We start from the raw sequence: 12,954 nt of genomic DNA, 5'->3' as shown, positions 1-12,954 counted from the left end.
GCTCTCGTGCCGCGCAGTGAGCTTGTAGATCTGCTATTTTTGAAGAATCGTGACCATTTGTGCAAGTCTTTGAATATTTAAGATCCTTTTCAAGTTTTTTGTCAGTGGTGCTCAAACCTTTTCATGTCAAGGACCTCCAAAATGATATGTATTTGGCCACAGACCCCAATCTCAAAATATTTAGTTCCAGGGTCCCCCCCAGAAGCGAAATTTGAGTTACAAATGTTCGCTTAAAAAATACATATATATCCAAAGATTTGCACACATTTTCACGACTTTTCAAAAATAGCAGATCTACAAGCTTGCAGCGCGGTACTCGGTGCCGCACTGTGAGGTTGTATATATGCAATTTTTCAATAGCTAAAGTATAAAATTATTAAGGCCACTCCACCTTGGTCCCCGCCTTGTGACGCCCCTGGTGGGAGTAGCAGCGGGTAGAGCAGTATGGTTGGACATCGGAGCAGCGATTACTGACCCCTCGCTCAGCTGGATAAAACTACTGGTCTCCTCCTGCGGGTCGTCTTCAGGGGCGACGTGCGACCAGCTCCCCGTGCTCTCCTCACTGCTAGCACTCATAGAGCGTTTGTCCCTCTCCCCTACTGCAGCCACTGCCACTGTCGGCCTGTCCCTGTCACTGCTGGGGAGAGCAAACCGCAAGATGGGTTGACCATCAACCGTACGGTTTCGCGACAGTACCGCTGTTTCTGATGAATGATGCGCATGTGTCTGATGATGTGGTCTAGCAAGCTGACAACAGGAACAAAGCGCTGTGTTGTCGGCTTGAATATTTGTATTAGTATTTGAACTGTTTGTTGATTTCACATTTGAACCCTTTTAGAGCATTTTTATAACCAAACAAAACAAATGACAGACACTGCATGTTAAAACGTTGTACATCTCACCTGCATAAATGGGTCCCTTTATTGTTGTTTCTCACCAGTCACCACAGCCCAAACTATTACTACTGTTTCATTCCAGGTATCAATATATTCTCAGTTGTAGTGTTTTGTTCCATTTTTTTTTTTTAGGAAGAAAAACATATTAATTCAAGCCATCTTCTTGAATTCCATTGGGAAATATGTTTTTATTGACTTGGCAAGTCAATCAGTTGCTGTCATACACAAGGGACACAGACAGATTCTCTCTACTCCATCTCTGATTACATTTATTGTCAATTGAAAAGTAGCACACCCAGTGATTCTGCTGATTCCTGCCTGGGTCACTGAGTGCACTACTCTCCTCTCAGTCTCAAATGGCCATTGAAACAGTCAGTAAATACGTGTTGCAATTATCTAATTGTCCACATTGCTCTTCGCACATGAGCTTGTTGCCCCTACAGACATATTGGCAGCCCTTTCCCTTATCATTAGCTTCATGTGTCTCCGTCTGCAATCTAGAAAGTAGTACTGGCTTCATTACCCCATAGAATGTGCAGGATTGGCAGAATGTGCAGTTCTTCAGTGAGTGTCCACTGAGTAGCCACTTGGGGTATGTTCAGACTGGTATAGCCTAAATCAGATTTCTGGCCTATCTAAAATGGAATACGATCAAGTCAGAAAAGAAAGGAAATGAAAAAGATTTCATGGAACCAGATTTGAACCTAGGGCTGGGTGATATGGACAAAATGAAAATATCTTTGCTCAAATACTAACAATATTGTGATAATATCATAACACGATAACATCTTAATTAGTTTTCATATTTCCCACATTTTCTAAATTATTGAAAATGGCCGATCGGCTGTAGATACCTTAATTAGCAATTTTAGAAAATGTTTTAGATTTTTTTAAATTAAAACCAGGAAAATAACCAACCCTAACAAAACAACCCTAACTAAATGCACTGAATGTTTATTTACCCCCGCAATTATAGCACTGAAACAAGAGGAGCGTTCCAGGGCATCTTTACCATAGAATTGCTTGGTAAAAAGGCGCTGGCAGCTCAATTCATTTCTTTCTGTGGATACCTGATCCAGTGATCCTTATGCAATATCTCAATATACCAAATCACAAACAACATTTTGTCAATTTTGTACATTGGCTATTTTGGAACATTTCTGTATATGGATTCAGTGGTTAAATAAAATAGATTTCAGTTAATATTTAGTCTATTTTATGTTTACTTGTTTGCTTAAATGTTCTTTTCATAAAAAAAAGTTTTTGTTTATTTGTATTATTTGTTTGTTATACGTTAAATGTTTGAAAATAGACTTATTATTATTATTTATTATTTCTTTACAATATCAGTCAAACCATCAGTGGAATGGGATCAGCATTGGACCCACAAATCTGGCTTCGGTTTGGGCTGCAATTCCATTGTGGTACTTCTGAAAAGGATGGACCTTTCCGTACAGAGCGTGTTCAATAATTTATTGCCAAAAATCAGTGGCACTGACCAGCTAACACCTAAGCACCTAATCCTGACTTTGAAGAGTAGGTAATCCTGTTATAATCGCAGCCTTTATACCCGAGGGTGTCATGTGTGATGTTTCTACTCTTTCATAGAGCTTTTCCCAGGGTCCCATGCGGATCAAGGTGCGTTCAACCACTACAGACTGGATAAAAGATGAAGCCACTAAAAGCATTCTGCACACAGTTCATCACCCAGCCAATATGAGTCACAGAGTGGCCAAGGTTCTGTCAAAGCCCACACAACACTAAAATAGATTAGTTTTCCTTTGTGAATAGATCCCTTGTGTTCCTGCTGCTTCGTGATAAAAAAAAAGAAAAAGGAAAAAGAAAAAACACAGTTTTCTATTGCTGAGACCACTATTGTTAAACATCCATTTTCAGAAAAGGACAAAAAATAAAAGAAACCTTAAAACAACTTTTTTACACTCCATGTTAAATATTTCCAGAGACTGATGAAAATCTACATCCTTTAACCATGCAATGCTATTATCTAGGTTGAATTAGCTGCCACTCCGTGAAAAGCATTGCACTGACACACACAGTAAAACTGGGGCCTGTGCAGGTGGGGGGCTTACCTGCTATGGCCAGCAGCTGCTTTATCTCCACACTTTGGAGCTGACGCGTTTGGAGTCATGTCCCGAAGGAGACCTCCTGCCCTGGCAGAGACTGGGAGGGTTTTCTCATGCTTCTGATCTGCCTCAATATGGATTAGAGGGACATCCCTTGGACCCCTCATGGGCCGTGTAGCACTGTCATTGACCCCAGGCCTGGCTCCGGTCACAGCCTGTTCCTGGCTGGCCTTGCTCTGACTACAACTTGGTCGCGACTGTTTGAACCCTCTCCTTCTTTCTCCCACAGGCGCGTGTGGCCTTGGCTGCCACCCTGCGCTGCACCCTGCCCCTTCCAGCAGCTGATTCCCCAGGGCAGACTTTCCAGTCTCAACAATGTCAGCTGCCAGGCGGTTGGCAAACTGCTGGACATGAGGCTGGGAGTCTCCTGCTGCCTCCAGCTCGATGCTGTCCTCTGGGTCAGCAATTATCTTGTTTTTCCTCATCAGGGATTCAATGGAGCTGGACCAAGTTTCATGGATCAACATGTCAGTGATCTGGTCAGAATGTCCTCTTTGGTATAGGCAAGAGTCCGACTTGCACAAGCCTGTGGCTGACACACTGTTCGGGTAGATGTTGAGCGTGTCTCCATGCACATTGCGTGCAAATCCGTCAAATGAGTTGGCTTTGATGGGCGAGTTGACTGTCAACCGTGAGTCTGAGGAGCGGCGGTCTGGGACAGAGGACTGACGGATACAAAATGCTGTTCTTGGAGAAGGGGGGAGGAGGCTGTTACTCCACTCTCTAGTCTTGGCCATGCCAAAGTCCTTGTTTTCCTTATCCATGTCACGAAGCATAAACCTGTAGAACTCCTCTGAGATGCTCTCTGTGCTGGACTGCTTAGACAGGCAGGAATTTGTCCTGACATTAAGGTGGCCATTCTTCTTGGTAGCAGCTTGCTGCACTGCCGCAGCCAGGATGCTGCTGGCATTCTTTCCCGCGTAGTAGTCGAGCAGGAGGTCGAACCCCCTTCCCTCCGTCTCCATCTGGTTCACCATGAACCGTGAGAACTCATCTGTGATGCTTTCACAGCTCGACTGCTTGGAGATGGAGCTGCCCCTGCTCAGGTTCTGACCCAACCGACTACCGGGCCCTAATGTGTTGGGCGTGCCTGAAGGATCGTGTTCTTCTGGAATGCTCTCATAGCTTGCAGGCTTGGCTCTGCTCCATCGCTCGCACTGTAACCTACTGCGAGGCTGTCCAGGTTTGGAGGTGTCCACCACGTTGAGTTCAGGGCAGTTCATGATCCTGGCTGTGACCTCAGAGGCAAACAAGGCGAAGGGATCCTGTGGCTCGTCTGGGTTGACCGTCTCGTCAACCACACGGTTCACCAGACGCTCCATCAGCTCCGGCTGCTCCTCTGTTTTCCTCTTGATCTCACTGAGTCGAGGGGCACGGTGCTTCTTGGAGGCCGTGCTGCCATTCTGGCCCTCCTTCCTCCTAAGTGCAGAGCGGCAGGTGGGCAGAAGGCAGGACTCAGGTCCATCAGAAGCCCCTTTTAGGGCACAGAACCACGGCTGCTTCCCGGTGGAGTTCTCCAGGCAGATTGCGGCCAGTTCGGTGGCCATAGACACCACTGTTGTGGCCAGGTCATCAGCGAAGCAATTAACAGGCGTCTTGGTCTCTGAGTCCATTCTGAAAGATAGCAGAGAGCTACAGGAGTTGAGGGAGGACTGGGACGACTGTCTGCTGTCACTGGGTGTCCCAAAGCGCCCTCTCCTTGAGAGCAAGATCTCACTCAGAGGTTCTCTAGTAACCCCTTTCCCTTGCTGGTTATGTTGTTGATCAGAACAGTCCTTAGCAGATGATGACGTTGGCTTTGTCTGGCCCTGTTTGAATATCTGCTGTTGCTCTTTGCTAAGTGCAGAACTGGAAGAGCCCCAGGCATCATTTCTTTTCTCCATCTGCATATAGTTCTCCTCTTTCATTCCAGGGGCCATAGGCAGCTTATCTGTGTTGCAGTGCCTGCTACTCTGGTTCTCACTATTATTAGGTGGGCTATAGCCAACCAAGTGCGATTGACTCAATGTTTCCCTTCCCACCTTAGACATAGTTGTCATACAAATGTCATCCTCTTGTGTGTCAACTGACCCTTGATTGCATCTGGAAATGTCAGTGATTTTCCTCTGCGTCAGGCAAAGGATGTCAAAGAGCAAATTGTTTACACTATCCTGAAGGAAGCCCTCTATATTGGGAACATCTTTTCCTGGTCCTTCAAGTTCTTTTTTCTTCTTTGCCTTCTCTAAAGCATGCTTAAAAAGGCTGTCTGCTACTTCGCTGATGAAATCATCCACCTCTGTTTCATCCATGTAGGACTTCTTTGGACACGTAATACCGTCTACTATCCTGTTATGGGTGGCCTCCAGCAGGTGAGCGACACTCTTGTAGCCCTGCGGCTGTGCAAGCACCTTGGCAGCTTCTCTGTGGAGGACTTCAGCGATATTGGCACGGAAGGCCTCTATGCTGGTGCCTTCTGCCACGCTACAGTGGAGGGTGAAGGCGGCCGAGGCCTCAGCTACGGACATCAGCCCCCGAGATGCTGTGTAGACCTCAGCCGACTCGCCGTCCGAGTCAACGCTGTCGCCCGTCTCCTCAGTCAGGTCCACTACAGCCACGGCCCCTGCCACCTGGGCCATGCCACTCATGGCTGAAGAGAAGGAGTACTCAGCTTTGTCCTCAGGGTCCTGATACTCCTCTTCAGTCTCCTCTTCGGATGCAGACTCCATCATGATCTGCTCTGTCACCTGTGGGTTGGTGATGGTGCCGATAACATTGGCAGCACAGGCGAGGGCCACCTCCACGGGTTTAGAGGGGTGTCCTTCTCTTTGACAACGGTTGTGTGGCTGCGATCTGGATTCAGGTGCCTGTCTGTCTGTAGTAGAAACATCTAGCTCAGGTACCTGGGAGGTCTGGGTGTCTGGCCACTCTGCAGCCCCCTCACCGCTGTCTGGGCTCTGAACTATAACAATCTTAGGGAGTTCAAAGGACAGTGTGCGCTGCTGCGAAGGCACCATAGTCTGCGAGATGCCGTTGGAAGCGGGGCGACCAGAAAGGGAAACGCTAACAGCAGCCTCAGAGACAAAGGATGTCTCGTCCTGAGACAGGCGGATGAAGGCGTCTTGTAGCACAGACTCAGCCAGATTGGTGGCATAGTGGCCTGCCGACTCCCTGACGTGGACGCTGGCTCTTTGAGACCCCCGCCTCTTAGACGCAGTGCTTGCAGTTACCTCATTGTCCTCACTGTCCTGACGCTCGGCCAGCCGTCCCTTCTGAAGCCCAGGTCTGATGCAGTGATGCTGAGCTATCTCTGACAGTCTGTCTGCCACGTCACCTTTCTCTGGCTCTGTAGAGAACGAGAAAACAAGTGACAGGGAGTGAGAATAAAATCACTATCAGATCACAATCAGCTGGTTGTCCAACACAGAACTCTTTCTTAATGCAGCATAGTTTCCCACCAAACTGTGAAATATTGCTTTCCAGCACAATTAGTGATTTATCTGCTGGTCTATATTTCCAAGCAAATTTATAATTATGTCCTGGGTAACATCAAACATTGTCATACAGTGGCAGCACTGTGGATTGGTTTTGCAGGACAATAAGCATGATGCAATTCACAAACAGCCAGAGAGTTTATGCTTTTGTTTTGGGTTTAATTAATACATTTTAGTGAAGGTCAAGCACTGTTAGTGTGAGTTCAAGCATAGGTTTGGTGTGATTAAGGTTAGGGTAAGGCTCTGGGAGTGGGGCTTCGATTAAGCTTAATTTGGTTCCACTTTGCACAATGCAAGTTGGTTATCATCTTGCTAACCAATCCACTGAAATGGCTACCATTACATGATACATAAACACACAAAGATTCAAGCATCCTCCCTTTTAAATGTGTTTGTGTGTATAACAATTTCAAATGTTACAAGGATAGATAGAAATAGAGCAATTATTTGTATCAAATCTTTGAGACTGCGCCACAGTCAAGTTGCATGAAAGCGATTCTGAACAGTTTCTCCAGATTCCCCGCTGTTTTGAGCAGTGCTCGTTTCGGTTCACTCAACATCCTGTGTATGTGGCTTGTGAGGTGCTCTCGAGCGCGACGCTGGGTGAGCGCGTGCCTGCACCATCAGTCGGTTGCCAGTGCCTTGCATGCCGATGAGTGCTCCCTCTGTGCGTCTCATGGCTAATCACAGCGATTGGAGGCAGGGTTTGAGGACAACTGGTTTGAGAATTGCTTACACATAACAGAAACCAAGTAGTATACTGTATATTTAAAGAAAGAGAGGTCACAGTAAACATTATAAGCCTTCTTCCTCCACACTGGGGAGAGAAATGCAAGTGCCATGACCTATTTTCTTTTTCAACCTGCCTGTGCGTGTATGTATGCATCATCAGAGTGGCGTTATCTTATAAGTCCATGACATGATATGTCCATGACAATTTTCTTGTGCAAGTAATATGATTGATTCAAGTCGTTTTCAATTGTTCAATAAACTAAAGTAAAATGTTGCTGTCTTGTAAGGAAAGACCTACAAAAATGAGTTTTACTCTGCAATCCCTTAGGGCCCGTGCACACTGCAAGACCTTTTGTCCGATTTTGCTGTCAGGGACCTTTTTTGGTGATAGCCAACAAACCCCTGAACTGACGCAAGATCGGACTTTGTAGATCTTTCACTTTGGCTCGAAACTCTTAAGTTGCCACGAACCTTCATCCTTCATTGTGGGAGAGATGCAGGGTGGCACCCATCGTATAGTTATGCTGAGCTGACCTTGGTATCCGATAGCCCTAATGCCCCGTGGTGCAGAAATAACTAATGATAACACCGCTGTGATGCAGCGAAGACACAGCCACAGGTTCCAGTGGCTCCATGTCTCCTGAATAAGCAGCTACTCCAACCCCCCATGGGAGAGTAAAGAGCATTCTTATCCATGGTGATCTAATTATAAATATTACATTGACTCAAAAGGGAGAGAAACCTTAGTTCGTAATATTGGATCTAATTTCACAAGTGAGATTAATTATAGATTAGGTTTGGCTCCTCGGGATCATAGTGCTACAAACCTCTGGGCTGAATTCTACACTAATCCGATTGAACGTTGCTACTTTTGAGTTACACATAAATTGGTGCACAGCATGCAAAATGCAGACACACTCTCGCACGCAGTCACGCACACACGCACATACGCAAGCAAGGCATTATACAGTATAGCTAAAGCAGTACAATAATTTACAGACAAGGAAGAAGCCACACAAGGAGGTGAAAAGATTAAAGAACGGCCAAGTGCATTCTACTGTACAAGATACTGTACCACAGACAATTTAGGCATCCAAGGTACAGGACATTGCAATCGACGTTCAGAGCATCATTGCCAGTAAGTCGCACATACTGTATCGATGCTGTATGGGTATGGGATGTCCTGATTACTTCGTAATTGCGTTATTCGTTATTGCTCTCCAGTGTAGAATCTCTATAACGTGTTATGTGTGACCCTAAGAACTGCCAAGCGACAACTGGCCAATCACAGTGTGTCCTCGTCGGACATGCTTGCAGAGAATGTTGAATATAATGAAGCCAAAGACGTTGGCTACCATGTTATTTGTGTCCAGAGTGGCCACTGATACCCCAAACTACATATCTGCTTTAAAGCTGATTGTTCAGTAACAAATCTCCCCATCTCTCCAGCTTTAGTAAGCAGAAAATACAATTTCAAGTGAGTTACAAAGGAAGACAGAAACTTACAATATATACAGTTCCTTACAGTACCAACTGTATACCTCTTTCAATTGGTCTATTTATATTTTTTATATCTATTTCTAGTTGTATGCCCAGTGGGAATGAATCCCAGTAATCAGAACAGTATCAAACAAAGGACACACACAGGCCTCTGGCAACATCACTGAATTATTTATGTGGACATACTTGATCTTAAGTGCTTTGTTAAAATTGCTTCCTAAAAACTGTACTGTTTTAATGCAGCCTACCAATTGCTGCCTGCACCCAGTTCAAAACACTGGTGATGACCTAGAAGGCAATAACGGGCAGGGCACCCCATACCTTCATCCACCCCCTTCCCACTCACTTTCCAAACAGCCAATATTGTACAGTATATAGCCTTGGGTTAATGTGGTTAGACTGATTTGACTGCTATATTATCGAATTTAGCTCGGGGCCCCCTGGAACCCCCCAAGGACCACCTGGTGGTCCCCGGACCCCACGTCGAGAACAACTGTGCTAAAATGCCTAAAAACTTGGTATTGTAATCGTACCGTTTCTATAGCCGTCTTCCTCGCTGTCGTCACCCAAGTGTTCTGAGGCAGTCAGGAAGTCTTCCTCTATGGAGGAGATGGAGCGGTTGGTGTCATCGTCCAGTCGGTGACGGACCGGGCGGCCGTGCTTGGCCTGCTGGTCCTGTCCCCACTGGAAGCCCATCAGGAACTTGTTGATGTCGAAGATGACACTGCAGGGCTGGGCGGGCTGCCTCCGCCCTGTGCACTGCAACAGGCACACGTCTGCTCCCCTCTGCTGATGGCCCTGAGTGGGAACCATATAAATATACAGAATATATATTATAATACTAATAAACAACCGAATGTCTGTCTGTCCGATGTCTGTCTGATATACACGCATGCTGACATCACTGATACTTAAACAGTGCCCAAATTCGGAGATAACTGAAATTACTGATACCGCCGCCTGTACTGTCACCGCCATGGTAACAGCCGCATGCTGAAACATTGCCCAAATTTGGAGATGACTGACATCACTGATACGTCTGGGTTCTCCAACGTTACTTCTGAGACTCCTACATTCAATCCCTCATATACTGTGCACCCCATAACCCAAACTGCACATAATTCGGAGCACATACAGTATGTTCAAACGGGCAAGGACTAGTATTAATATATATGAATAAAACATGAATATATTATACATGCATGAGGGCACACACGCGCACGCACGCGCACACACACACACACACACACACACACACACACACACGCACACACACACACACACACACACACACACACACACACACACACACACACACACACACACACACACACACACACACACACACACACACACTAATGCTCAAACACTCAAATAAACAATTCTAGAGATGATGAGATTGAAGAAAAAGCACCATAATCAAACTTTATGAGTTATTAGCGTGCCTTGGCTGACTGTTTGTCTTCCTTTAACGAATTGATACAAAATCATTGATGTCTGATGATGCAGGCTAATTGCCTGTGCAGCTCCTCAGGCTGGGTATTGATTCTGGTGTTTAACAACACCGGGCTGTTCTGAAGTAGTTTCATCAGCTTCAAATGAAATGAACCTCGACCAGCATGTGGCCATCATAACATCCAAACCAATGATCTGAGTCTGTCCCACACAATTAGAAACGATTGCTTATTCAATAAAAAAAACACACACTGACAGATCCTGTGCCATTAAGCTATACTGTTCACACGTGATTTTGTGAAGTGAGATGTATAAATGTACAATAGTTATAACACATACTGTAATTGATTGAATAGCTTATAATAAAACTAATAACAAAAAAATCTATTTAACAATTACAAGCTACACGTCGGACCATTTTTTGGTTGTTTGTTATGTGATGTAAATGACATTTGCATTGATTTACATGCCACCAGTTTGTCTGTATGGCTGTAAGAAGAGCTGAGCTTGAACTTTAACTTGAACATGCTAAGCTAAGCCAACTAATTACCATGGCTCCACTTGAGCAATTATGAATGCATACATCATGTGGAGGAAGGAAGCAGGGTGGGGTCACACGTGAGCTGGCAAGTCTCATGACACATTCCAACCGTTCAATAATTCAGTAATGAATGCATTTCCATCATTTTCATTTGACATTGTAATGTTTCCAAACAATGTAGGGTGCTGTACTAAATCCTGTGCATGCTGCATAAGGCCTTAGTTTTAGTTATAGGGCGGAAACAGGAAAACCAGCGTGAAGAGCAGTCAACGGCGAGGTGAGTTGGGAGTGGTGACAGACTGTGTTTTCAGGACTGAGTGGATGTTTTGCAGTTGGATTCAATCATGACAATAGTCATAATACATTATGAAGCATTTTATAGTGACATATGGTCAAGAATCTTAATAATTCATGCACTATAGTGTGCTTTTAAGTGGTGTTGGGTGTTTTATTTTAAAATAATGACATTCCTGGAGGTGTAGGCAGAAACACGGGTTCACTTCCAATGAAGCTCAATAATTATTAACACTAGTCCTTGAACATATGTGCAGTCCGAATTATGTGCAGTTTGGGTTATGGGGTGGGTGTGCACAGTATATGAGGGATTGAATGTAGGAGTCTCAGAAGTAATGTTGGAGCACCCAGGCATATCAGTGATGTCAGTCATCTCCAAATTTGGGCACTGTTTCAGCATGTAGCTGTTACCATGGCGGCGGTATCAGTGATGTCAGTCATCTCCAAATTTGGGCACTGTTTTAGCATGCGGCTGTTACCATGGCGGCAAACACATGCGCAGTACAGGCGGCAGTATCAGTGATGTCAGTTATCTCCAAATTTGGGCACTGTTTTAGTATCAGTGATGTCAGCATGTGTGTATATTAGATAGACATCGGACAGACAGACATTCGGTTGTTTATTAGTAGGATGCTTATAATGCATTAAAATATGCTTACAACACAGTATAATTATAGTTGTATAAGAACTCATAATTACTTATAATGCATTATTAAAAAGCATGTAACACAGTAAAAAGCATTTTATTTTGTAATACACAATTGTATAATGCAATAGAATCACTGTTATAATACATGATATAGTAGTGTAAATATAATGTCACTATAGGTTGTCATTGGGTGCTTTACGTAAAGTAAAAAAAATAACTTTAAATCCATGCAAGGCATTTTCTGTGTCGGGAGTCATGACCCGTGGCACAAAATAGTATTATTTGATATTAAAGTATTTAACCGTTGTCACTTGTGGGTTAGATTAGAAATGATGCTTTCCGCATTCCACTAGTATTCATACCAAAGTGATACAAGACAAGCATAATATATCGTATATAAAAGTTGCAGATCTACAAGCTCAAAACATGTCACTTTGTGTCTCGTTTTGAGCCTGCATATTTGCTAATTTTGATAATTTCGTGTGACGCTGTAATATGGTAAAGTAGGTCATTTACAAAAAAAAAAATTATAATAAATAAATATGGAGATAAGGTGTTTCTGCCCAACAGCAACTGTATAAAGTGGGGTTTGTGTGATTCTGGAGAAATTTGTATTTGGCCTTTTATCAACTAAAGTGTGTCGAGCAATGGACGAGCTTGCGCCTTGCTATATGCTGGTATAGGCCTGGCTGGTCCAAGCAGATGCCACTGTCAGCTTGACCCCCAAATTGCAGTGCACTGCTGATTTGCAAATGACACACCCCCTACTGTACCTCTCCTCCCACACCAGCACACAGCATGTCCCCAAAATACCAAATACAGGCAGGCCGAGAAAAACACCTCCGCCTCCACCTTCCCCTCCAGAAATAACCCGCTTGCTGCTTGCCTCATGCCAATTTGCCTGCCTCAAAATAGTTTATTTTGTAATATAAAAAAGGGGGGCTCAGGGTGCAGAAATCTTTTATTTCTACATATTTTTCATCAAGAGATCTAATTATTCTGCAGACTGGGTGATATACATGCTGGTTAGAATAGTTATTGTAACGGCTACATTTACGAAGAAAGCTCAAGAGCCTATTTCTATTGTAGTGAATTGTGCAAGGAGAAAGACGGGGTGCTTTCTTGTCTTGCAATTGACTTGTTTGACCTGACAGATTTCTTGATGTTGACTGCAGGAACCATTGACTTTGGTTCAAAAGAACACATTTAAAGTGTCAGCGTGTACTCTGAGCCAACTGAGGCAAACACAGAAAAGACAAGGATGAATTGTGTG

The 12,954-nt window shown here is 44.4% G+C and overlaps 1 protein-coding gene across 1 annotated transcript in view; it reads right to left on the bottom strand.

Moving 5' to 3' along the window:
* Positions 1-12,954, bottom strand: part of sphkap (SPHK1 interactor, AKAP domain containing) — a gene marked incomplete at both ends in the record, with an annotated part of 84,186 nt that overhangs the window by 5,424 nt on the left and 65,808 nt on the right. The window contains 3 exons of the mRNA XM_080731446.1: positions 476-637; positions 2,987-6,362; positions 9,276-9,540. Of these exons, the coding sequence (XP_080587572.1) occupies positions 476-637; positions 2,987-6,362; positions 9,276-9,540 (3,803 nt within the window). The remainder of the gene's footprint in view (positions 1-475; positions 638-2,986; positions 6,363-9,275; positions 9,541-12,954) is intronic.

Source organism: Nannobrachium achirus (genome assembly GCF_963921795.1).
Source record: "Nannobrachium achirus genome assembly, chromosome: 8".
NCBI classification, from domain to species: Eukaryota; Metazoa; Chordata; class Actinopteri; order Myctophiformes; family Myctophidae; genus Nannobrachium; species Nannobrachium achirus.
The sequence above is the reverse complement of the archived record's forward strand: the minus strand, read 5'-3'. Positions and strand labels throughout refer to the sequence as shown.